Source organism: Convolutriloba macropyga, chromosome 8, assembly GCF_964194025.1.
Source record: "Convolutriloba macropyga chromosome 8, txConMacr16.3, whole genome shotgun sequence".
NCBI classification, from domain to species: domain Eukaryota; kingdom Metazoa; phylum Xenacoelomorpha; order Acoela; family Convolutidae; genus Convolutriloba; species Convolutriloba macropyga.
The window spans coordinates 21,793,861-21,820,759 of NC_134475.1; the positions used below are offsets into that span (position 1 = coordinate 21,793,861).

General features: G+C 31.7%; 1 protein-coding gene across 2 annotated transcripts in view; it reads left to right on the forward strand.

The window, feature by feature from the left end:
* Window positions 1–5,037: 5,037 nt before the first annotated feature.
* Window positions 5,038–26,899, forward strand: part of LOC142344006 (uncharacterized) — a 30,265-nt gene continuing 8,403 nt past the window's right edge. Inside the window, exons 1-2 of one of the 2 annotated variants that reach the window (XM_075395446.1) lie at window positions 5,038–5,592; window positions 9,868–10,058. In XM_075395446.1, the coding sequence (XP_075251561.1) occupies window positions 5,382–5,592; window positions 9,868–10,058 (402 nt within the window). In that variant the 5' untranslated portion in view covers window positions 5,038–5,381. The remainder of the gene's footprint in view (window positions 5,593–9,867; window positions 10,059–26,899) is intronic. The other variant, XM_075395445.1, reaches the window with a different exon arrangement.

A 26,899-nucleotide genomic window follows, 5' to 3' on the forward strand; every position in this document is an offset into this window, starting at 1 on the left:
GATAAAGTTTTTCCACCAATTTGTGATTATATTGAACGTTTAGATAGAGTTTTCTGCTGTTTTTTTGGCTGCGCCTTTTGGGTAACTGTTGTAGCGCCTTTTGTGGTCTTTTTCAAGTTTTCATGGTCTCCGGGACTTTTTTTGATGCCAGGTAATGTTTATTGCTGCGTTGACTCTCCTGATTAAGTTGATAAAAATTGTAAACGGTTTCTGTCAATTAAAATTCAATTAGTCAAAATTCCAACAGGCTCCTTCCTACTATTGATTTTTTGACCTTCCTTTTGTGCATTTTTTGTGCATTTTTGTTCCGACCCCACTTGTTGGGGGAGGAACTATGTACTCAAATGGGTTTTTTTTGTTCAGTTAATTTTGGCCGATCGATATATTCATCGTAGAGAACTGTGAGTAGTGTCATAAACAAGCTCGTCCGGCGTAGAATTCAAATTTAAAAAGATTTTTTTGAAATTCGTTTTTTTCAAGGAGTTATCGGGGATTGAAGTTTTGTGTGTACACGGGATATTTGGCATGATTTTTTTCTCATTGTGTAATTTTTCTTCAAATTAAGATATTTTCTACAAAAAATAGTATTCCAAATTACAATTCAGGCCAAAAAATGAATCAGTTTTGTGTTCCTAATAGACTAAAGAGTATAAAAAGACTAGATCTGGTCTCATGGGGAAGTTCACTATAAAAAAAATCGAATTCTATTTGAGAGCTTTTTTTTTTTTAGAAAACTGCAGTTTTTTTGTTTCTCTGAGTCACCTAGAGACTAGTTACTTTCGATATCACTGTTCTGTTAATGGCAAACCTCATTTACAGTCAAAAGACGCTCAATGAACAAAAATTTCGTTTTCAAGGAATTGCTTTGGCTTCTTTTTGGCTTCGACTCTGAATTTTCGTAATTTTTAATCCAATTTTCGTTTTCTTTTTAAGGTTTTACTGAATTTTTGGCATAGACTCATAATCTAAATTACAAAAATTCCCGTAATGAGCATTAAGTGAACCTATCTAGTGCTTTGAGTTGACAGCTAATGGAATAAAGAGCTAATAAAGACTTTAAAAATAGTTTTTCAATTTTTTTTTACCAATAATAAACTTTTTTTTCGTGAACTGTAAGTCAATATACGTGATCAAAGCACACTACTTCGTACTGCAACCGAATTTAATCTGTTTAGCGGTTTCGTCTTCTAACTACTGGTTATATGGCTTCAACACCACAAGATTTCAAAAAAGTTAAAATTTTTGGATGTTTTTGTATTATCGGTTACATTAGAAATCTTACCACAATATCCTAATATTGATGTCTCCCAATGGCTTAGACAAGACCTTCAATGGATCAAAGATAAAATTTTTTCAGAGAATAGATTATGGTTTAAATGGCTTCGACAATTTCTCGCATTTTTCTACTGAATTTGTGGTTTTTGCCTGCTCTTGTTGTTGTTTTCATAGTCATAAGACTTATTGTGATGTCATATTGTTTACCGATGAATTAAAATCATTTTTTCTTCTCTTTGGGGGCATATCTGAGCGTATTTATCACGTAAAAATTTATTGAAATTAACGGCTGTTAAGACTTTAAAAATAATTTTTCGAAATTTTTTTAAAACTTTAACTAATCTTAAACTTTTTTTCGTGAACTGTTAGTCAGTCTCAGTATTAACAGGACCCCATTCTTTTCTATTGCAACTAAAACTGTTCTTTGTAGCGGTTTAATCTTCTGACTATTGGTTATATGACCTCAATGCCTTAAGATCTCAAAAAAATTAATTTTTTTTCTTTTTGTATTTTTGGTTACTTTTGATATCTTATCACATTTTTCTAATATTTATGGCTTCCGTTGGCTTAAAAAAGACGCTCGAAGGATTACAGATGAAGTTTTCAGAGAAAATCTTATGGCTTAAATTGATTCGACACATTTCTCGCACTTTTCTACAGAATTTTTTGTTTTTGCCTGTTTTTTTTATTGTTTTCATAGTCATAAGACTCATTGTGATCTCTTACTGATTACTTATGCATGACAAACAATTTTTTACTCTCACTGGAGCATAACGGAGCGTATCTATTAATTTCCAATGAAAACTATTGATTTAATGGCTGTTAAGACATTATAAATAATTTTGTGAGAAATTTTTTTGATTATTAACGAACCTTAAACTTTTTCATGAACTGTTAGTCACTCTCAGTAGGACACCCTTCCTTTCTAATGCAATCAAAATTTATGTGGTTAGTGGTTTCGTCTTTTACCTATTAGTTTTACTGCTTCAATGCCACGATTTTTCACAATTTTCTTTTTAATTTTTGGTTACTTTTTTATTTTTGGTCCCTTTTGAAATCTAATCAATTTATACTAATAATGATAGTTCCCACTGGCTTAAGAGGGACTTTCAACGGTTCATAGATTAATTTTTCAGAAAAGAGCTTATGGTTCAAATGGCTTCGACACTTTTTTCTCTCATTCTTCTACTGAGTTTTGGTTTTTGCATGTATTTGTTGTGTTCATAGTCAATGACTTGTTGTAATGTGTTATTGATAACTTTTCAATGACAAACATTTTTTTGTCACATAGAGTCATATTTTTGCGTATTTACTGGCTTCCGATTAGAGCTACTGAATTTAATAGGCGTTGATACTACGAGCGTTCTAAAAAATTTTCGTGGTTCTAATGTATTTGTTGAAATTTGTTAATTTTTTGAAGTCAAATTGTTGAATCCCATTGCTGTTAAAAGTTAGTTGAAAATAAAAGTGTTTTTACTGAAAAGTTCAATTTTTAATGACTTTGACACTTTTCTCGCACAGTTTTTTTTGAATTTGCTGTTTTTGCCTGTTTGTTTTTTGTTCTTTAGGTAGCCGCAAATTGCTGAACGGTCTCATCAGACTTTAATTTAGGACTGAATGAATTATGTTAGCCAAAGCAGTCACTTTATAGCGAGTAGTCTTAAAGTTTATTCTATACATTTTCAAAGATTTTTCAATTTTTTGTTTTTGTTGTTCTTTTACCTGTAACTTATTTTCATCGTTGAAAGGTCCCATCCCATTTCATTTGTTTGAAAAAAAACATATCTACTGATATTATGTCGTCAGTGACTTTTTGTACAATATGGGTTTTCATAAACGTTTTTTGTGTGGTCAATTTTTGAAACTGTTTCTCTTCTTTCAGCACAATCGCGTAATAACAATGGTTTTCAAAGGTGACTCAAGTAAACTGATTCAATCTCTCAGTTCCAATCTTTTAACAGAAATATTAGAAATAACAATTGAATTGAAAATACATAATGTTCGGATAATAGCTAATGATTTTAATGGTATCAATAATTTGTGTTTTTGCAATCCGTTTGTAATTTTTAGAGTTTTTCTGAAAAGATCTTTAGTCCCTTTCTATGACTTAGTCCAACCGAAGGCGGGTTGTTTTGGTTTCGTAATAACTTTTTAGCATTTTATCAAGGATTATTTTGTTAAAAACTAATGATTTTTAAGTCTTTTGCCCTATTATTCGTTCTCTTTGTCGACTTGTTAGCTTGTCTCATTAGGAAGAATTTCCATCTGCTGTATAAATAGGGAAAAGTAAACTTGTGTAGATAAGGTTTTATCTGAATGAATTTTGAAGTTGTTACTGGGTGCTTTTAAATTTAGATATTCATCTTTTGCCGTGAAATTATTGTTTTTGCTTACTTTGTTGTTTGTTTTTTTTCTCGTAGTCTCATTAATGGCAGATCTTGTTGGCTATGTAATGAGGCATGGCTTAATGTAATTCAATGAGTAGTTAGATTTTGCAACGATTGTTTTAAACTCAAGCACCTTTTTTTGTTATCTCTTCGTTTGGTTGACAATTAAGTCAAAAATATAGATAAGCTCGGTTCGGAACATCAGGTGCTAACGCAAATTAACGAGCCTCCTTGTTCTATTTTCACCTTTTCTTGGTTTCTTCCATTTTTTCTGATCTCTTTTATTCTTTATATTTTGCTTATCATCTTTTTGGTCATTGACCCAAGACAGTTGAAATCTTTAAGAAAGATGAAAAAATTGTGATTTCTCAGGGTGGAGGGATTTTTGTATCCAATTTTGTAAGAAATTTATCTGACTTTGCTTTTCTCTGTCTTAACTGTTCTTTTAATTGAATAATTCAAAGTACTTAGTGTTCATGAGAATATATGATTGAGGAGTTAGTCGAAGTTTGCATCGAGTTGATTCTGGAGTGGTCCGGCTGTTTTTTGTCGTCAAGGCATTTTTATAACCAAATGACGTCACACTCCCTTCAAATAAGCTTATTTTTTTATTAATTCAAAGCTTTTTTACTGCGTTTCATGAGTGACGTCATTTTAAAACATACAGGAGCAAGGTTTTTGTTTAATAACGTTTTGGGCATATATGACTTCCATCACTCTCAGAATGACTCCTCCGAAAATGAGTGTAATATCGCTCTGTTAGTATGTTGAAATGACTTAAATTACGTTAATGTGATGATTTAAGCCCAAATGCGTATGCCTCAATCTTACTTGATGAAAACTTCTAAAATTAAAATTGAAGACTAAATCAAGTTGAGGAATAACAGTTGGTTTTTTTTCTTATTTTCGACCTTTTTCACTATCATTTTAAGCCTATAAGTCTATGAATCTATCGCAGCTATTTTCTGATAATCTGTCAGCTACGTTTTAAATTGCTGGCTAAAAGAACGTTTTTAAAATTATAGTATTCATGCTTGTCAATTTTCAAATTATTATTCCGCTAATTCGAAATTTCGATTGACCAATTTGATTTCGATAATTTTTTGCTCTGAAATTCATAAAACGTCGAAAATCACCTCTCTGGCTGCCGTGCATAATCCGCTAGCGGGTACTGTTACGAATATCTTTTCCATTTAGAATTCTTCAGTGAGTAGCATCTTAACCGAGCTGGGTTTGGTTCTCTCGCTAACATAAACACTTATTATCAAACTGTGATCTTCTCAACAGGGGTACCTTTGCAGGCCTATTAAGATTCATTTTAAAGCCCCCCCCCCCCCCCACCCCACCTCACCCTCCCACCGCCACAACTGAAAAACGTTGCAGAGAAATTTGGATTTCGACTTGACAATCGCCATAAGAGCAATCGCATTGTCAATGGCACCAAATAGGTTAAAACGGATAAATTAAAGGCACTATTTACTCAATTGGTCAAAGAATAAAGGGTCTATTCATTCACAAAATATCTCTAAACTTAGTATTGTACGGCAGTGAATGAATTAATTATTACCATTCGCAACATAAACTAGAATTATTTGTCGAGTAATTATTGACATTATTGAATTAAGTTTGAAAATTACGCAACATCCATACAATTAAGTTACACAGATTTCATATAGTTTTACTTAGATTTATGACGGATTTATTTATAACAGTGAAAAAATGCGTCGTAGTCACACCTGTTTATTCAGCGAGATACGTCACGTCGAGTGTAAACAGAGAACTCTGATTGGTCGACAGTTATCGTCTCCGTTAGATTGTGCCACGACTGAGGTCACGAGACTTCACGAAGTGCTACATGCTGCTGAGTTGGCTTATGAAGAGGCCACGCTACATCTGGCTAAGTCTGGAAGGGTCGCCAGTGGAACTCAAAAGGAAAGCAGACTTTTTACAAAATCATACCCCTCATTTTTTTGCTAAAAAAATTAGATTATGATACTCGTCTTTATGCATAAAAATGCTATCAAAACTATTTTAGAGGTCTTAATTTGTTTCATTGCCTTTTTATAACACTCGAATTTTTTTCCGGCTTGATTGAAAACGTTGCAACACATTTGGAACGTTCGTATCTGCTATGGTTACGGAAATCCCAGGCCCGGTATAAGACTGCACACTAAATAATGTATAGTTACATTTACCTGAACACTGTGGAGGTAAGGGATAAAATGTGCCTGGTAGGCTGAAATGTGAAGACTTTTGAAGAGCGGTCTGCATAGGACGCAATTATCCATTCTAATTTTTGATTGGGCTGCCAAGGAAGGCAAATCTAAGATTATAAAAAGTTTCAGCTTCATTTTCCTTCTTAAAACTCATTTTCTTGGTAGGAAAAGAATATTTGCACCCCAGAGAGCAAACTTGGCTAAGAGGCATTAATTTTTGATAGTACAGTCTTGCTGACCAAATTCTCCGAGCAATAAAATTTGGTGAAAATTGTTGCAAGCTGCCAGTCTTTTAATCCAAAGCAAACAATTTAGTTGCAAATAGCTCTGCCCAGAAACTTGAACAAAACTCCTGAAAAACGCAGTGAAGCATCAACGTATCATAAAACTCATTAATGCGCAATAATCCGGATTCTCACTCCTCATACAAAGACTCAGGTTAAGTTAATTGCGTTCCGGATGCCAGGACAAAGTACCCAATGTGACAAAACAACCAAAATATATCCAATTTTTTAATCCTAAAATTGAAACTATCCGAACAATTATTTAGCAAAATATTTAGCTAGTGCATTTTGCCATGGCTTGCGGGCCACGGCCATGCCTCAACGGCCCAAGTGATTGATATGAAACTCTCGTAACCAGACATGTGGTCAAATTGTCAGCTTAACTATGAGGAAACATGCTTGTAGTACGGAGTGCTAATACTGCGTGCTAACTTGTACACTCTAAAAAATGTCTAGCTGAATTTACCTGCAACGTTTGCAGTTAAACAAAATTTCAGAAAACGTTACCTGCAAAGTTACCTGCACAAAATGATACATGAATTTAAATTCAAAATTGCGCAAATTGCAGGCAAATTTACTTCGAAAATTTTTGTAGGTAAAAAATCAAGGTTCCTTTACCAGCAAATTCCAGGTAGATTGCATTTAAATTTACCTAGAATTTTACCTGCAAAAAACGAAATTCGAGGTAAATTCACACTTGCGCATGTTTGTGCATGTTTTTGAAGGTAAATTTACCTAGAAATTTTTTTGCAGGTAAAATTCTAAGAACTACAAATTCTAACTAACTGCAGGCAACTTAATCTAGAATTGCAGGTAATGCTATGTGCTTGCAGGTAGATTCTATTTTAGTTGCCTTGAAAAACAATTTCCTGGCAAAATCTAGTTCAATTAACCTGCATATTATAATCAATTTACCTGCAATTTTTTTCGAGTGTAATCAGATTAATGAACGAAAAGAACACAGGAAATAAATTGGGTATAATGGCATTGCGAATTTTTGCATATCGGGTATTTTGGCATTGGGTATTTCGTTATTCAACTAGAAGAACGGAAATCAGACTGCATTTGGCTCTCGTATTTACTGATAATCTACACAGAGCTATAAATGCAGGGATTGGAGTATAATCTGGTGATTGATTTTTGCTTATCTATGTTGGAACGCTTCCAACCACTTAGATTTGACGTCAATTTTTTGAAGGCTTCCGAGGTGCACTTTGACACGGAAAAAACGAAAATGGTGGTTAGTTCTTTGTTTATTTGAAAAAAATATCTTAGCTGATATCAACCTCTCTGCTCATTGAGAGCAAGTGATTTTAATTTATTTTTTAATTTTGAGTACTTGAATATTATGTGTCAAAAACTTTAAAAAAGCTTCCCTGAAATATTTTGATTGTTATTAGATAACGAACTCGCGAGGCTTCAATAACCGTTAAGTCTGTCGCTCTCATTCCAACAACGGATACACATTGAAGGACCTGTTGAGAGCAACAGACACAATTTGTGAAGCAAATCATTAGTTCTCGTAATACAATAATATTTTGTATTATAAAAGGTATTTTTCTGAACTTTATTAATAAAAATAGCCGGTACAAAAATGATAATGGTCAAAATTGGCTTTGCGTGTACCTAACTCCAACTGCGTCAAGTGCTTAAATCACTCTTCAGAGCACCGTTTGAGATATATTTGACGAGCAGCAATGATGTGACAGCAGCATGTTTTGAGCGCAGCATGTTTTCTGATATCACTAAGCCAAAAAAACACGCCTGGTCGCCAACTGCTCTTCTCTAAATAATTCTTGCATTTTTCCGCTAGCGCCCCCCAAGTGCTATGTAGCCAAAATTTAGGTAGCCACCAAAAATTATTGTTTAGCTCTTTTATGAAAATGTTATTTATTTTCAAAATATCTTTCCTGGAATCAAGGAGATCATAGTATTACACCCCTTTACAAAGCTCGTAATTACTAAAATGCAATAAGTACAAGTTTTGGGTTGATGTTTACATTATATGCAGTGGCTTATTGCTATACACGTATCATTTTTAAACCTCCGCTCTAAAAGTACTTTTTAAATGCCTATTCATACGTATGCATACGTAATAACTCAAACGCATACATAATGTTTAAACATATACAAATGGGGAGTGCCTAATTTAGCGGGGGGGGGCGCTAGGAGAAAAGATCCATAATTCTTTCTCGAAGATAATTTTGAAAAGGAACGTGGATTGAGGGTCAGGTTTACACCTGTTGCTTGGTTTGAATGAATATGACACCCAGTTTTAAGTTTCAGAGTTTTAAAAAAGTTGAGTTTCTTTTAGTTCCATTTCCCATGATGAACACAGAAAGATTCTGCTTTTTATTTATTCGAGCAAAAACCTTAAATTTGTTAAATGGTTCCAAATTCTGTAAAAATATAAGAAAATAGATTTTTTCAAAATTTTATAGTACTTTTATTTGATTTTATCATGATTGAAACAATTTTTTTCAAAGAAAAAAATTTTGCTGTGAGATGGGATTTTCCGGAGAAAAATTTGGATCAAGAAATCTCAATCGGGATTTAGATTGAAAAATGTCACAATCTTTTTTTGATGTAAACATTTTTACGACTATTTTAAACGACTAAAATGAGAAAATGCAGAATAAGAAAATTTTATCTTCAGTATCTCTTTTTGGAGAATAATTTTTTATGCAGATAGATAATTTACCTGATCTTATGTTAAAGCAATCGAATTTGCAGTAACTTTTTTTACACAAACGGCCACTTAGCTGCACAAAGTGCAGCCTGGGTTGAACAAAAATTGGAAAAATATGTAAGATAGCCGGTGAAAAGTTGTTTTTTTCCACCGCAATTTTCTTACATAACTTTGTGGCCGCAAATATCGAACATAATTTCACCGCTATATTAAACTGTGAAATTACATATTTTAGCGGTGAATTGTGGTGAATTTTTGTAAGTTCGCCGCTTACTTTAGCGGTGAAATTACCTAATCTTACCGCATTTCACTTTAATAATATGTACAAAATTTGGGGTAAAAATTAAATTTTCACCGATTATCTTGCAGATTTTTCGGATTTTTTGCGTTGATCTTTCAAAAATTCACCGCTTCCTAGCGTTGATCTTGCAAAAATTTACTGCTTCCTGGCGTCAATCTTACAAAAATTCACCGCTGAGTAATTTCACCACTAAGTTATGCGGTGAAATTGTGTAATTTCACCGCATACACAGCTTATCAAACAAGATTTGGACACTTTTTAAAAGAGCTAATTTATGTATTTTCACCGCTAAATTCATCTGAAATTATGTAATTTCACCGCTACCATGCAATAATTTTTTTCACTGCATTCGCCGCTTTTCATACAAAATTTTGCGTTGAATGGCGTTGACACCTCGACCCGGGAGGTGAATTTACTTATATATTATCTATTTGTCGTCACACAAAAATCGCATTTTTTTCATCTCAAAAATGTTGTCTGTCCAAATTTTGGTGAAGAATTTTGTACTGTCAAATTAAAAATTAGGTTTGTTAATTAGGTGAGAGTAAAGTATCATACTCGTTGCCATGCAATGAAAAATTCATATACATGAGACTGTATTGCCTATTTTCAATACCCTTAGTTACTTTCTATGTACTGTCTACTCGATATATTGTACGGTCCTTGCCATATCATATATATTTAGTCTGAATTCCTTCGGTCAAATGTTTGTAATAGTTCCCCAAAATCGGCTCAGTGCTGTTGGACAACCTGAGCGAGGATGGGAGACAAGTGGCACCTCAGATTGGTTGCTCAGTCTGTGGTTCGAAACTGACCCAGAGAGCCCTTCGCTGTCTTTTCTGCAACTACAGAGTGTGCGCCAAGTGTTTCAATGAGGACCTCATTGTCTACGTCCCCAGTGATCTGGTAATGACAACAAATCCTATTGATACTTACCTATTAAAAATTAAAGATTAATCATTATTGGTTAACGTATCAATAAACTTTGCAATGCTGCGCGTTTTGAGCGACTCTTTGATATTTTTAGACAAACGAGTTTGCTATTTCGGGTGCACTTTGTCTACCTAACCTACAGTTTCAGCTAAGCATCAACAAATTCTCTATCATTTTATTCAGAGTATACCAAACTGAATTTTTCATGGCCTTTTCAAGTTCGGTTTGGTGGAAATTTTGAATGTTCAGCTTGGTTGCCATTTTAGCATTGAACGAGTCTATAGTAAAAGTGTAGCATGAAGTATCCATGAAATTCAACTTTGACGCCAGTTTGATACTGATAAAATTGCAATAAATAGACGAACACTGCATTTGAAATACGGCTACAAAGATTCGGGACCCAGATTTTGCCACAGATGCCGGTAATGTTCGAAGAAATTTGTAGTTTAATCAGCCAGGGGGTGGCAGAAGCTGTTCAACTGTAGCAATGGCCACATTTGGTCGCACTGTTGCGTCGCAACACTTATTTTTGTTAATTAGACTTGCTTTAAACGCTTTAAAGACTTAAATGCTTTACGCTTAAGAAGAACTCAAGCTCGAAAGGAAACAAGTGTTTGTGATAAAATCAGGTGAAATTATGATTTCTTAGTTCAAATCACGTGGTAATTTATTGTTGCATTTGTTGAAGAAGTCATCTAGAATTGAAGTTTTGAAGCTCTCGAAATATGAAGGTCAAAAGGTTGTTTACCGCAACAGTCGCCATATTACCACTAGTTAAAGAATCAAGAGCAGAGAATAGCCAGAGACACTAGAGCCTGGAGGCAGCAAAGTATGGCTTTATATTAAGTCCATTGGCTTTAAATTAAGTCATAAAAATGCACGGGGAAAAACATGCAGTCAATTTACGTGTCTTTTCCGTTTGACAATGGTTAGCTAAAATGCCTTATTTTTACCCATAATTCGGTTGTTATAGTCATAAAAATTATTCAACAACGAGGCGATGTCGATTCAATGAAGGTGATAAGATTGGTTTCATTTTCAATGGGTGTTAACAACCAGGATATAAGGTACTAAACCGTCGTCACTATTACAAGACTTATATTGCAAGCGCCATGTTTTCATTTAGATTACGAGTTTGTTACCTCTTTATATTGTATCGCAAATTAATTGGGTGGAAAATGCGTTATTGGATTTCTTACTTTAATTAATTAAAGAAATAAGTTCTTACAGTCATGTTGCATGACAACTCATCTGTTAATTTTAAACTCGTCGTTCTCACGACAATTTTAAAATAGCAGTTTGGAAACGTTGTATGTGAATTGGCAACATATTTACTGGTAAAAAGTATTTTTCTCTAAAATTTTCTTTTATTGTCTTCAGTAATTTTCAAATTTGTATAAAAGCAATGTTTATATTTAATTTTTGAAGTTTGAGTGTAACAAAGACCTCAAACTCATTTCAGAAAACCGCTGAAACAAAATGTCAGATGGACGCTTCCTTGACCGTTTTCAATCTTGTATGCTTGTTTTTCCTTGTTAGAAATTATTTAAACAATAATCAAATTTGATTTCAATTTGATCAACTCAAAGCTTGGCTTCGATATAGTTTTGTGACTGTTCTTCAATTTAAAACATAAATAAATTCGCATTTCTATTTTAAACAAGGATGCCCGTTAATGTGCGTTCGCACATGATGTTCCGACCCCGCTCATCTACATTTTGATTTAATTGGCAACAAAATACAGAGATAATCACAAATAGATGTTTGACTTTTAAAAAATTGTTGCACAACCAAACTACTAATAGAATTACAGGAGAGCTGCCATTAAAAAGACTACGAGAAAAAACCAACAGCAAAATAAGCGCAAATACAAAGACTTCACGGCAAAAACTCATTATATAAATTTAAAAGCAGATAGTAACAACGTCAATTCAATCGAATAAAACATTAACTACACAAATTTACTTTTCCTAACTGCACAGAAATTTTTCTTAATGAGACTAGGTAACAAGTCGGCAAAAAGAAGAAATAATGAGGCGAAATTCAAAAATCAATTAATATTTTTAAAACCACAAAACAACAGTCTTCATCATTAGCTTTTTAAAAAATATTTTATACGTTCACGCGGGCGACATTTGAAATTCATTTGAATTTATTAGTACGCGAATCTGCTACAAAGAAGAGAAAAAGAATCACAAATATTGACCATCAACAATACTTTCATCAAAGCGCATATTGTCCAACAAACAAATCACCAGTTACGAGATAATATCGAAAAACAACTTAGATTTTCAATTACAGGGATTTGGATGGGACCTCTCAATGAGGAGAATAAGTTAGAAGTTGAGGAAAAGAGTATCAAAAATTAAGCGAGTAAAAAATGTTTGAAAAGCAATATCATATACTTTAAGACTATTCGTTATAAACCGACTGCTTTAGGTAATACAATTAAACCAATTCTCAATCAAAAGACTATGAGAGCGGTCAGCATCTTACGGCTTTATAGTGAACAAAAAATACAGTCAAAACCAGCAAAATCAAAAAAGTTGAACGAGAAAAGTGTCGAAGCTTATAAAAAATGAAGTTTTTAGTAAAAACTTTTCTATTTTTTATGAATTTTAAAACAGCAATGGGATTCAGTTTTTTTATCCATATGACTTCAAAAAATCAAAAAATATGAACAACTATGTTAAAACCAGGAAACTTTTGAGAAAACCCGTTGTATCAAACGCATTAAAATCAATATCTTTCAACGGAAGTCATCAAAAACGTTTAATTATGCCTTGATGGAAAGATAAGGATCATTGAAATTCATAGGCTATCAATATTAATCCACACAAAGCCTTTTGACTATGAAAACAACAACAACAAATACAGGCAAAAACGAAAAAATCAATTAAAAAATGGGAGAAAGTGTTAAAGCCAATCAAACCTTAAACTTTTCTCTGAAAACTTCATCTATGGTCAATTGAACGTCTCTCCTAAGCCCATGAGAACTATCAGTATTAGAAAAATATGATAGGATTTCAAAGGAAACTAAAGTTACGAAAAAAAAATTGCAAAAATTAAAAAAATATAAAAACTCGTGGTATCGAAGTCATAAAATCAATAATTAGAAGATAAAAACGCTAACCATTTTGATTTTGATAGATAGGGAGGAGTTCCTTTCATTGCTGAGACTGACCTACAGTTCGCGAAATTAGGTTTAAGATTAGATTATGTTTAAAAGAGGTTTCGAAAAATTATTTTGAAAAACTTAAAAGCCATTAAATTCAATAGCTTTATGCGCAAGTTGATAAAACCTTGAAAATCTATATCTATTGACAGACAAGAATGTTTGCATTTCATACGTTATCAATAAGACATCACAATAAGTCTTCTGACTGAGAAAACTATAAAAACAACAAAAAAAAACAGGCAAAAACAAAAAATTCAGTTGAAAAGTGGGGAAAGAAAATTTTGAATCCATTTAAACAATAAGCGTGTTTCTGAAAACTTTATATATACCCATTGAAAGTTTTCGCTGAGTCAATGGGAACTATCACATTTTTGATAATGTGATAAGAGCTCAAAAGGAACCAAAATAACGCAAAAAATTTACAAAAATTAGAAAAAAAATTATCAAAATTTGTTGCATCGAAGTCATAAAACCCATAGTTGGTAGAAAAAAACCGCTTATATGATTTACTTCGGTTACAAGAGAATGTATGACAATCCCGACATTTCTGAGATAGACCAACAGTTATGAAAATAGACTTAAGATCGGTTAATGTTCAAAAAAAAGTTTCCAAAAATGATCTTTCAAAGATTGAGCAGCCATAAGCTGTCACCTCAATCTTTCAAAGATTGAGCAGCCATCAGCTGTCACCTCAAAGCACAATAGGTTCACCTAAAGCTCATTAGGAAGGCTATTGCACTCCACTCTTAGTTGAAGAATCTACGCCATGCGACTCCAAAAGATTAATAAAATTTCATTAAAAAAAATTACGAAAACTCAAATATCGAAGCCAAAAAGTAAGAGCGATTCCTTGAAAACGAAATTCCCGTTCATTGAGCATCATTTGACTGTAAATGAGGTTAGTCATAAACACAACCGGGATATAAAATGTGATTATTATCTAAGGGACTAAAAAAACAAAGTAAATACAAAAATTTTGCTAAAAAACAGCCCTCAAAATGAATTAGAATTTTAGCTTCCCTATGAGACTAGAACTAGCCTTTCTTATCGAATTTTACTTTGACGCGTGAAAAGTAATTTTGAGTTCATATTTTCATAGAGAGAGGCTTAGATTGAGCAAAAATTTGTGTTGACAAAAACCTTTAAACCTCGATACCTTCTCAAAAAAAAGGAAATTAAAAAAAATCTTTTTTTTTCGAATTCTACGCTGTACGAGCCAAAATCTCCTGATAAAAAAGGCAGGACAAGTCCTGAAAAACAATTCAAAGAATTTTTATTGACTAAGCATGAAACTAGATTTGGAACAGACTGAATTGGGAAAACCATTTCTAAAAAGATCAGATCAAAAATTAAAGAAATCAGAAAATCAATGTAAAAAATGCCGCACTTGATTAAAAATCCATTAGCAAGAAATGAAAACTTGGATTAAAAAAACAAGTTCTGAAACTGAAATGAACTATGAATGGATTGGGAACAACAATTAGACAAATCCTATCCAATTAATACAAAAAACTGTGAGAAATCAAATTGAAATTGCCGCAGTTAAATAAAAAAAGGACTACCGTGATTGCTACATTTTGTTCCAAAACCGTACTCTCACTTTACTTTCGAATTAGGAAGAAAAATTTTCATACCGCAAAATCACTCGTTTTTTCGCTCGACTTTCTGTTTCGGCGTGAGCAAAATCATTGCTCCGATTTGACACCAAAATTCATGAAAATATGTGAACAGAGCTTCAGAAAAAACATAGTGGAACATTTCTTGACGTACTATTTAAAGAATTTCCATTGACTAAGCAAAAGACTATGCGACCGTTCAGCATTTTACGGTTACATAGAGAATAATAAATACTGGCGAAACAGCAAGTTTGAAGAAGTTGAGCGCGAAAAGCGTCGAAGCCAATAAAAAATGAAGTTCTCAAAAAAAATTTTTCTACTTTCTTTTAATTTTGTAACGGCAATGGTATTTATCTCTTTAAACATATGACTACAAAAAATCAAAAAATATCAACAAATATATGAAAACGGCGAAGTTTTTGAGAAAACCCGTAGTATCAAGGGCATTAAACTCAATAGCTTGAAACGGAAGTTAAAAAAACGATAAGTTATTCCTTGATGGGAGACATGAATAATTGCTTTTAATAGGTTATCAATGTTGCACGACAATAAGGTTTAGTACTAAGAAAACAACAAGAACAACAACAAGAACAACAACAGCAACAACAAGCAAAAACCAAGAACTAAGAAAAGGTCTTTTCTAAGCCCTTGAGAACTATCATATCCAGTTCCAGTAGATAGGGAGGGGTTCCTGTCATTGCTGAGACCTACATACAGTTCGAGAAAATAAGTTTAAGATTGGAGAGTGTTCAAAACAGTTTTCAAAAATTTATTTGTAAAATCTGAAGAGCCATTAAATTCAATAGCGTTCAACTGAAGTCGACAAAACCGCTAAAATTGCCTCTATTGGCACACAAGGATGTTTGTCCTTCTTAGGTTATCGATAAGACATCACAATAAGTCTTATGACTATAAAAACTCACGAGAGTGGCCATTAAAATGACTAGGAGACAAAAAAACAACAAGAAAGAAAAGCAAAAACTAAGTTTCACGGCAAAAACTCATTATAAAAATTAAAAGAAGATGGTAACAACGTCAATTCAACCAAATAAAACATTAACTACACAAATATACTTTTTCTTACTGCACGGTAAACATTAAGAAAGAAAAATAAGTTTTCTTTATCAGGATAGTTAATAAGGCGACAAAAAGAAGAAACAAAGAGGTGAAATTCAAAAATAAATTAACATTTTTCAAACCATAAAAATCCAAGTCCTCATCATTAGCTTCTAAAGATTATATTTTGATAATTTGGCTAAAAAACATTACAAAGCCAATAGAACTTTTCTTTGGTTAGACTAAGCCGAAAAATGGATGAAATATGCAGAAAAACTAAAAAATTAGAAACTAATGGAGAGAACACAAATTATTGAAACCGTTAAAGTCATTAGCTATTATCTCGCTATCATGTTTATTTTTTGCAACTGTTATTTAGAAAGATTCAGTAAAAATTATACCGAAAGATAAAATAGGTTCACGCGGGCCACATTTGAAATCAGTAAAAACTTTTCTATTTTCTATAAATTTTAAAACAGCAATGGAATTCAATTTTTCTATCCATATGACTTCAAAAAATCAAAAAATATGAAAAACTATGTTAAAACCACGAAGTTTTGGAGAAAATCCGTTGTATCAGGGGCATTAAAATCAATATCTTTCAACGGAAGTCACCAAAAACGTTAAATTATGCCTTGATGGAAAGATAAGGATCATTGAAATTCATAGGCTATCAATATTAATCCACACTAAGCCTTTTGACTAATAAAACAACAACAACAAATACAGGCAAAAACGAAAAAATCAATAAAAAAATGGGAGAAAGTGTCAAAGCCAATTAAACCTTAAACTTTCTCTGAAAACTTAATCTATGGTCAATTGAACGTCCCTCCTAAGCCCATGAGAACTATCAGTATTTTAATAATAAGATAGGATTTCAAAGGAAACTAAGGTTACAAAAAAATTGCAAAAATTAAAAAAATATGAAAACTCGTGGTATCGAAGTCATAAAATCAAAAATTAAAAGATAAAAACGCTAACCATTTTGATTTTGGTAGATAGGGAGGAGTTCCTTTCATTGCTGAGACTGACCTACAGTTCGCGAAATTAGGTTTAAGATTAGATTATGTTTAAAAGAGTTTTCGAAAAATTATTTTGAAAAACTTAAAAGCCATTAAATTCAATAGCTTTATGAGGAAATTGATAAAACCTTTAAAGTCTGCCTCTATTTACAGACAAGAATGTTTGCTTTTCATAAGTTATCAACAAGACATCACAATAAGTCTAAGCATGAAACTAGATCTAGAACGGAACATGACTGAATTGGGAAAAACCATTTCTAAAAAGATCAGATAAAAAAAAAGAAATCAGAAAATCAATGTGAAAAGTGCCGTACTTGATTAAAAATCCATTAGCAAGAAATGAAAACTTGGATTAAAAAAACAAGGTCTAAAATGAACTTTAAATGGACTGAGAACATCAATTAGAAAAAAATCCTATCCAATTAATATAAAAAAACTGTGAGAAATCAAATTGAAATTGCCGCAGTTAAACAAAAAAACTACTACCGTGATTGCTAAATTTTGTTCCAAAACCGTACTCTCACTTTACTTTCGAATTAGAAAGAAAAATTTTCACGCCGCAAAATCACTCGTTTTTTCACTCCATCTTCTGTTTCGGCGTGAGCAAAATCATTGCTCCAATTTGACACCAAAATTCATGAAAATATGTGAACAGATCTTCAAAAAAAACAATGTGGAACATTTCTTGAGGTACTATTTAAAGAATTTTCATTGGCTAAGCAAAAAACTATGAAACCGTTCAGCATTTTACGGTTACATAGAGAATAATAAATACTGGCAAAACAGCAAGTTTGAAGAAATTGAGCGCGAAAAGCGTCGAATTCAATAAAAAATGAAGTTTTAAAAAAAAATTTTCAACTTTCTTTTAATGTTGTAACGGCAATGGTATTTATCTCTTTAAACATATGACTTCAAAAAACCAGAAAATATCAATAAATATATGAAAACGGCGAAGTTTTTGAGAAAACCCGTAGTATCAAGGGCATTAAACTCAATAGCTTTAAACGGAAGTTAAAAAAACGTTAAGTTATTCCTTGATGGGGAGACATGAATAATTGCCAATAATAGGTTATCAATGTTGCACCACACTAAGTTTTAGAACTAAGAAAACAATAACAACCACAATAACAACAACAACAACAGCAACAACAACAACAACAAGCAAAACCAAGAGTTCAGTAGAAAAAGCCAATTAAAACTTAAGTTTGTCTCTGAAAACCTTGTCTATGATCCACTGAACGTCTTTTCTAAGCCCTTGAGAACTATCATTGTTAGGATAATATGATCAGCTTTCAAAGGAAACCAAATTTAAAAAAAAATACGAAAACTCGTGGTATCGATGTCGTAAAACCGATAGTTAGTGGAAAAAACTGCTAACCAGATTAAATCTGGTTCCAGTAGATAGGGACGGGTTTCTGTCATTGCTGAGACCTACATACAGTTCGAGAAAATAGGTTTAATATTGGAGAGTGTTCAAAAAAGTTTTCAATATTTTATTTGTAAAGTCTGAAGAGCCATTAAATTCAATAGCGTTCAACTGAAGTCGACAAAACCGCTAAAATTGCCTCTATTGGCACACAAGGACGTTTGTCCTTCATAGGTTATCGATAAGACATCACAATAAGTCTTATGACTATGAAAACTCACGATAGTGGCCATTAAAAAGACTAGGAGACAAAAAAAACAACAAGAAAGAAAAGCAAAAACTAAGTTTCCCGGCAAAAACTCATTATAAAAATTAAAAGATGGTAACAGCGTCAATTCAACCAGATAAAACATTAACTACACAAATATACTTTTTCTTACTGCACAGTAAACATTACGAAAAAAAAATAAATTTTCTTAATCAGACTAGTTAACAAGGCGACAAAAAGAAGAAACAAAGAGGTGAAATTCAAAAATAAGTTAACATTTTTCAAACAATAAAAATCCAAGTCTTCATCATTAGCTTCTAAAGATTATATTTTGATAATTTTGCTAAAAGACATTACAAAGCCAATGGAACTTTTCTTTGGTTAGACTCAGCCAAAAAATGGATGAAATATGCAGAAAAACTAAAAAATTAGAAACTAATGGAGAGAACACAAATTATTGAAACCGTTAAAATCATTAGCTATTATCTGGCTATCATGTTTATTTTTTGCAATTGTTAGTTTAAAAAGTTCAGTAAAAATTATACCGAAAGATAAAATAGGTTCACACGGGCCACATTTGAAATTTATTGGGTTATATTACGCTTATCTGCTGAAGGAAGAGAAAAAGATTGCAAATGTTGACCACTCACAAAACTTTTATCAAAACGCATATTTTCCAACAAACACAACATCAGTTACGACATAATATCAATAGACAAGTAATATTTTGAATTACGGGGAAACGGATGGCACCTCTGAATGATGAGGATAAGTTACAATTTGAGGAAAAGGGTATCAAAAATGAAAAGATTAAAAATTCTTTGAAAACAAATGTAATATAATTTGAGACCGTTCACTATAAACCGACTGCATTGATTAACTTGATTCAATCAACACCCAATCTGAAAATTATGGAACAGGTCAGCATTTTACGGCTACATAGAGAATAAAAAAACGGGCGAAACCGGGAAAATTAAAAAGGTTGATTGAGAAATGTGTCGAACCCAATAAAAAATGAATTTCTCAGTAAAAACATTTCGATTTTCTTTTATTTTTTCAAAAGCAATGGAATTCATTTTTTGAAGCATATGAGTTTAAAAGAATAAAAAATTGAACAAATATAATAAAACCTCAAAATTTTTGAGAAAACACGCAGTATCAAGCGCAATAAAATCAGTATCCTTCAACGGAAGTCATCAAAAACGTTAAATTATGCCTTGATTGGAAGATAAGGATAATTGCCATTCACAGGTTATCAATATAGCATCACTCTAAGCTTTTTAACAACAACAACAACAACACGCAAAAACCAAAATTTCAGTAGAAAAATGGGAGAAAATGCAAAAGCCAATTAAACCATAAGCTTTCTCTGAAAACCTTATCTATGATTCCTTGAAAGTTTTGGTTGAGCCAATATAGACTATCAATTTTTGGATGTTGTGATAAAATTTCAAAAAAACAAATTTAAAAAAATGATACAAACATTAGAAAAAAAATTATGAAAACTTGTGGCATCGAAGCCAAAAAACCAATCGTTATAAGATAAAACCGCTAAACAGATTAACTTTGGTTGCAGGAGAAAAAGGGGATCCCGACATTACTGAGATAGACTTACAGTTCATGAAAATAGATTAAAGATTAATTATTGTTCGGTCAAGTTTTCGAAAAATGATCTTTCAAAGCTTTAGCAGCCATCAGCCATCACCTTAGAGCACAAGATAGGTTCACCTAATGCTCATTAGGAAGCCTTTTGCACTCTTATTTAAGGAGTATACGCCATAGTACTCCAAAAGTTTAGTAAATTTTCATTAAAAATTACGAAAACTTAATAGTCGAAGCCAAAATGTATGAGCGATTCCTTAAAAACAAATTTCCCGTTCATTGGGCATTGATCATTTTTCTCTAAGCGATTAAAAAACAAAGTAAACAAGGAAATTTGGCAAAAAACAGCTCTCAAAGTGAATTAGATTTTTAGCTCCCCTATGAGACTAGAACACAAATTTATTGGCAACACAAAATTATTTTACTTTGAAGCGTGAAATGTAATTTTTAATTAATATTTTTAAAGAAATAAGCTTAGTTTGAGCAAAAATTTGTGTTCTCACAAACCTTTAAACCTCGATACCTACTAAAAAAAGAAATTCAAAAAATTTTTCAGTTTCGAATTCTACGCTGTTTTTTTAATGATACCACTAACATTCCTTGACGATGGAAATATCGATCGGCCAAAATTGTCTGAAGAAAAAAAAACATAGCAGGACAAGTCCTGACCTAAAGTTCAAAGAATTTTCATTGACTGGTGGAGAACGGACTTTGAGTAAATTCGAAAACCATGTTTAATAAAATCAGATCAAATTTTCAAAAAAATCAGAAATTCATTGCAATAAATGCACAAACAAATGCATAAATCCGTGAACAAAAATCCATTAGCGAGAAATAAAAATTTGGTTTTTACAAAAAATTATGTGTAGAATGAATTATGTATGGATTGTGAAAACAGATTAGAAAGAAAATCCGATGCAAAATATGAAAAAAGTAAAAAAATCTAAGTGAAACTGCCGTATTTGAACAAAAAACCATTACCAAGAAAGCAAATTTTTGTGGCAACACCGTATTCTCACTCTACTTTAAAATTGGGGCGAAAAATTTTCACGCCACAAGACCACTCGCTTTTTCGCTCTACTTCCTGTTTCGATGTGACCAAAATAATTACTCCAATTTAACTCCAAAAATCGGAAAATATATGAACAGATCTTCAAAAAAGAAACATCAGGACAATTCCTGACGTACAATTCAAGAATTTGTCATTGAATAAGCAAAAGACTAGACCTAATAGGGACTATGAGTGAACTGGGGAAACCATCTCTAAAAAATCAGATCACAAAATTTTAAGAAAAAAACAGAAAATTTAAGTTAAAATGCAGCATGTGAACAAAAAACCACTAAAGAAAAATTGAAACTTGGTTTAAACGAATAAACTAGGTCTAGAATGAGCTAAAAATGGATAAGTAAAACCATTAAGAAAAAAAAGCGATCCAAAGATTTAAAAAACAGTACAATCAAAGTGAAATTGCCGCATGTGAACAATTATTACTTGCTACTTCAACATTTTTGTCTCCTATTCAACTCTAGGCAAAAAAAACTATTTTGATTGACAGGAAAAAAGATTTCACTGATATTTTTATTTTGACTACTGAAGCTTCTGGCAGTAAAACTTTGTGTTTACCCTCAATTCTGGCTGGACAACATATAAGACTATTTGACTATATATAGGACATTTTAAAAACAGTTTTTTTGAAATAAAAACATTATTTTTGCTTGAAAGATATACCTCCAATTTTATTTTCGTGAAGTCAAAACTACTGGTAGCCTATAGGTTTTTTTTTTATAAAATAGTTATATAGTGTTATGAAAAAAGTGGAATTATTTTCCGGGAAATATGTTTGCTGATTATATTCATCTTGAATATTTATTTCGTTTTCACAAAGCAAAGCTTGGCGTCAAGATTATTTTTGAATCCTCGTCTGTTTTTTGACATATGACGTTGAATGTGTATTATCATTTCTTAATTTTTTATATTTGCTCAATTTGGTTAAGTTTTGCAAAATAATGAGAAAAAATTTAACTCTGGTTGGCGAGAAATCGAATTTTATTCATAATTTAGCGTCTGAAGTTTCTGGCACTAAAGCTTTGCATTTACCCTAAGTTCTAATATCAGCCCATCAAAGCTACAAATTTTCAGAAACCTGGTTTTTGTAAATTTAATTGAAATTAATATATTTTTTATTTTGAAGAACAAGCGTTCAATTATAAAATTTCAGTGTCAGAACTAGTGGTAATTTATAAGTTGTAACTGATAAATGGTTAAAAAAGCATGAAACTGCAAATAAACGCAAGTATTTAAAAATAACTGCGGAAATCTTGAGAGAAGAAGCAACATAAACTCAGCTGCAAGTAATGCATGGCAGTTTTGCTTAATATTGTAAATTTTTGGATAGTTTCTGCTGCCCCTTCTGGGTTTTTGTTCCGACCCCTCTTGAGGAGGGAACTATATATACTCAAATGGGTTTTTTTTGTTCTAACACCGTATTCTCACTCTACTTTAAAATTGGGGCAAAAAATTTTCACGCCACAAAACCACTCGCTTTTTCGCTCCACTTCCTGTTTCGGTGTGACCAAAATCATTACTCCAATTTAACTCCAAAAATTGGAAAATATATGAACAGATCTTCAAAAGAGAAACATCAGGACAATTCCTGACGTACAATTCAAGAATTTGTCATTGAATAAGCAAAAGACTAGACCTAATAGGGACTATGAGTGAACTGGGGAAACCATGTCTAAAAAATCAGATCACAAAATTTTAGGAAAAAAACAGAAAATTTAAGTTGAAATGCAGCATGTGAACAAAAAACCACTAAAGAAAAATTGAACCTTGGTTTAAACGAATAAACTAGGTCTAGAATGAGCTAAAAATGGATAAGTAAAACCATTAAGAAAAAAAAGCGATCAAAAGATTTAAAAAACAGTACAATCAAAGTGAAATTGCCGCATGTGAACAATTATTAATTGCTACTTCAACATTTTTGTCTCCTATTCAACTCTAGGCAAAAAAAAATATTTTGATTGACAGGAAAAAAGATTTCACTGATATTTTTATTTTGACTACTGAAGCTTCTGGCAGTAAAACTTTGTGTTTACCATCAATTCTGGCTGGACAACATATAAGACTATTTGACTATATATAGGACATTTTAAAAACAGTTTTTTTGAAATAAAAACATTATTTTTGCTTGAAAGATATACCTCCAATTTTATTTTCGTGAAGTCAAAACTACTGGTAGCCTATAGGTTTTTTTTATAAAATAGTTATATAGTGTTATGAAAAAAGTGGAATTATTTTCCTGGAAATATGTTTGCTGATTATATTCACCTTTCTTGAATATTTATTTCGTTTTCACAAATCAAAGCTTGGCGTCAAGATTCTTTTTGAATCCTCGTCTGTTTTTTGACATATGACGTTGAATGTGTATTATCATTTCTTAATTTTTTATATTTGCTCAATTTGGTTAAGTTTTGCAAAATAATGAGAAAAAATTTAACTCTGGTTGGCGAGAAATCGAATTTTATTCATAATTTAGCGTCGGAAGTTTCTGGCACTAAAGCTTTGCATTTACCCTAAGTTCTAATATCAGCCCATCAAAGCTACAAATTTTCAGAAACCTGGTTTTTGTAAATTTAATTGAAATTAATATATTTTTGTTTTGAAAAACAAGCATTCAAGTGGTAATTTATAAGTTGTAACTGATAAATGGTTAAAAAAGCATGAAACTGCAAATAAACGCAAGTATTTAAAAATAACTGCGGAAATCTTGAGAGAAAAAGCAACATAAACTCAGCTGCAAGTAATGCATGGCAGTTTTGCTTAATATTGTAAATTTTTGGATAGTTTCTGCTGCCCCTTCTGGGTTTTTGTTCCGACCCCTCTTGAGGAGGGAACTATATATACTCAAATGGGTTTTTTTGTTCAGACAATTATGGCCGATCGATATATTCATCGTACAGAGTTGAGACTGGTATCATTAGAAAGCTTGTCCAAAGTAGAACATGGAATACATTTTTTTTCGATGTTCGTTTAAGACAGGGAGTTATCGAGGTTTAAACTTTTGAGAAAACAGAGTGAATTTCGTTGATTTTATTCACATTTTCCGGAATTTTTGACTAAAATTTTGCTAATTTCGCTAAAATTTGTTAAATTCTTGTAAAAAAGTGTTTTTGATTTTATTTTTAAAGACAAAAAATATTGTCGGCTATTTTTTAAAAAAAATTTTGTCAAAAATTCCGGCTAAATATTTCAAAATTCAAACTTTTTCATCAAGAACAGCACGAAATGAGTTTCTTTAGTCAAATTTGATTAACGTTGCAGGAAGTACACACCCGAACCACACTAACACAATCTTTGTAGACTCAAAAGGAGGCTTTTTCTACTTCAACTTCCTTACGAGTGCACCGTAATTAAAATTTTGCCGTTTTATGGTAACTTTAATCTTTGATTATCCTAAACGCAGAATTAATTTTTGATTTTTTAAATAACAAAGTATCTATATCTGTAACATTCTAAAAATTAGGTGTTCCTATTGGACGAACAGCACTAGCAGAGCTAGTTCTGGACCCATCATGGACTGTTATAATCCAAAAAAAAATTCAGATTGTAATCAGTCGGACTTTTTTATTTAAAAAATTCGATATTTTTTATTTAATAATTAATTAACATTACATTTTAGATCAAATCTCACTAGTGATAGGTCCAATTCGTTTCCTAAGTAGCTTCAAATTACTGTACCTAGTTTGTTAATTGAAAGCTTATGGTCGTTTTGACTATTAAAAACATTTGATTTTTGAATAATTAATGGCTTATTGAAATTTGCCTGCATTTTTTTTCAATTTGTTCAAATTGTAGCTTAGTTTCAGCAATGATAGAATGTTTCTTTTTTCCACTGATTTTCAATTCAATCTTATTGCGGATTTACACCTTAAGTTATGGTTTTCGGCCTTGATAGTGCTAGATTTCACGTTTTCTTTATTTTCAGGTATTTGCCCATTTTTCACGTATTCTAGTTTTCTCACATTATGATGTTATTGACGGTTCATATATCGCATTATTGTCGTCAAAAAGGCACAGTTGATGATATTAAAATTTTTCAGGATATATACTCGGGTTTTATCAGCTTTGACGATACATTCTTGAAGAGTTTAATTGAATTTTTTAATTTTGTCTTTAACTGTCGTTTTTACTTTGTCTTTTTACTCGTATGATATTTCCTCTTCAATGACCCGGCTTTATGGTTTTGTCATGGAACATTATATGGGCCAATTTTCGGATTTTAGTAAATAGCTGATGACTTTCTTGATTTTAAATATAATTGTTTTCCAAAATAAAAAGAAACACTTCAACTTCGCAATTTGGTTTCTTTTATTGTCTGTTTGTTACCTAGTCTCGTTAGTTACAGGCCACACTCGACAATATTGTTGTCAAAAGAAGGTGTCAAAGGGATTGGTGACATAAATTCTAATGTTTTGAAAGAATTCGTTATGACTTTACTGGCTTCGATACGGGTTTCTCGCAAAAATTAAATTATTTTTTGATTTTTGTCACATTTTACGTTCTTTTTGTAGACCTAAGATATATTCTGGATAAATGAAGGTCTCGATTGCTGCCTTTGGAAGAATAAACGATTCTATTTAATTATTTCATCTTGTAATTAATGGTTTTCATGTTGTTGAAAATATTTTTTTTGGAAACATAATTTTCATTTTTTACATAGTTTTGACTTTTTTCTTTTTTGTCTACTTGTTTCCTGGTTTCATTATGAAGAGGTCAAATATAAACCATCGGGGTTCGATGAAGGTGCAATCAAACATGGCTTCGAAATCAATTTCTGGCAAAATTTAACTGATGTTTGTTTGTTGTCTATTTGTTGTTCTTTTTGAAACCGCATAAACATTAAACTCTGATGGTTATTAATTCTCATCTTTAGAAACACTGGTAATTTAAAAGCTATGGGATATTTTAGTTGATTTCTAATGGTTCTCGTTAATTCAAAACTAAATGTTTTCTAAAAAAATTAAGCGATTTTTTCAAACTCTTTTTTTATTTGTTCTATATTGTCTAACTGTTACCAAGCCCTATTATGCACTGGTCCCATATCTTTTCTGGTGATTTACAAGTTATTTTGTTTAGTATCAGTTTTATCTGACGCTATTTTGACTTTGTTATTAAATTTTGCTTTTTAAAACGGACATAAATTTTTTGATGTAATTGATGTTTGTTGTTATTTGTTGTTATGTTGAAGTAACAATTATTACTTGCTACTTCAACATTTTTGACTCCTATTCAACTCTAGGCAAAAAAACTATTTTGATTGACAGGAAAAAAGATTTCACTGATATTTTTATTTTGACTACTGAAGCTTCTGGCAGTAAAACTTTGTGTTTACCCTCAATTCTGGCTGGACAACATATAAGACTATTTGACTATATATAGGACATTTTGAAAACAGTTTTTTTGAAATAAAAACATTATTTTTGCTTGAAAGATATACCTCCAATTTTATTTTCGTGAAGTCAAAACTACTGGTAGCCTATAGGTTTTTTTTATAAAATAGTTATATAGTGTTATGAAAAAAGTGGAATTATTTTCCTGGAAATTTGTTTGCTGATTATATTCATCTTTCTTGAATATTTATTTTGTTTTCACAAATCAAAGCTTGGCGTCAAGATTATTTTTGAATCCTCGTCTGTTTTTTGA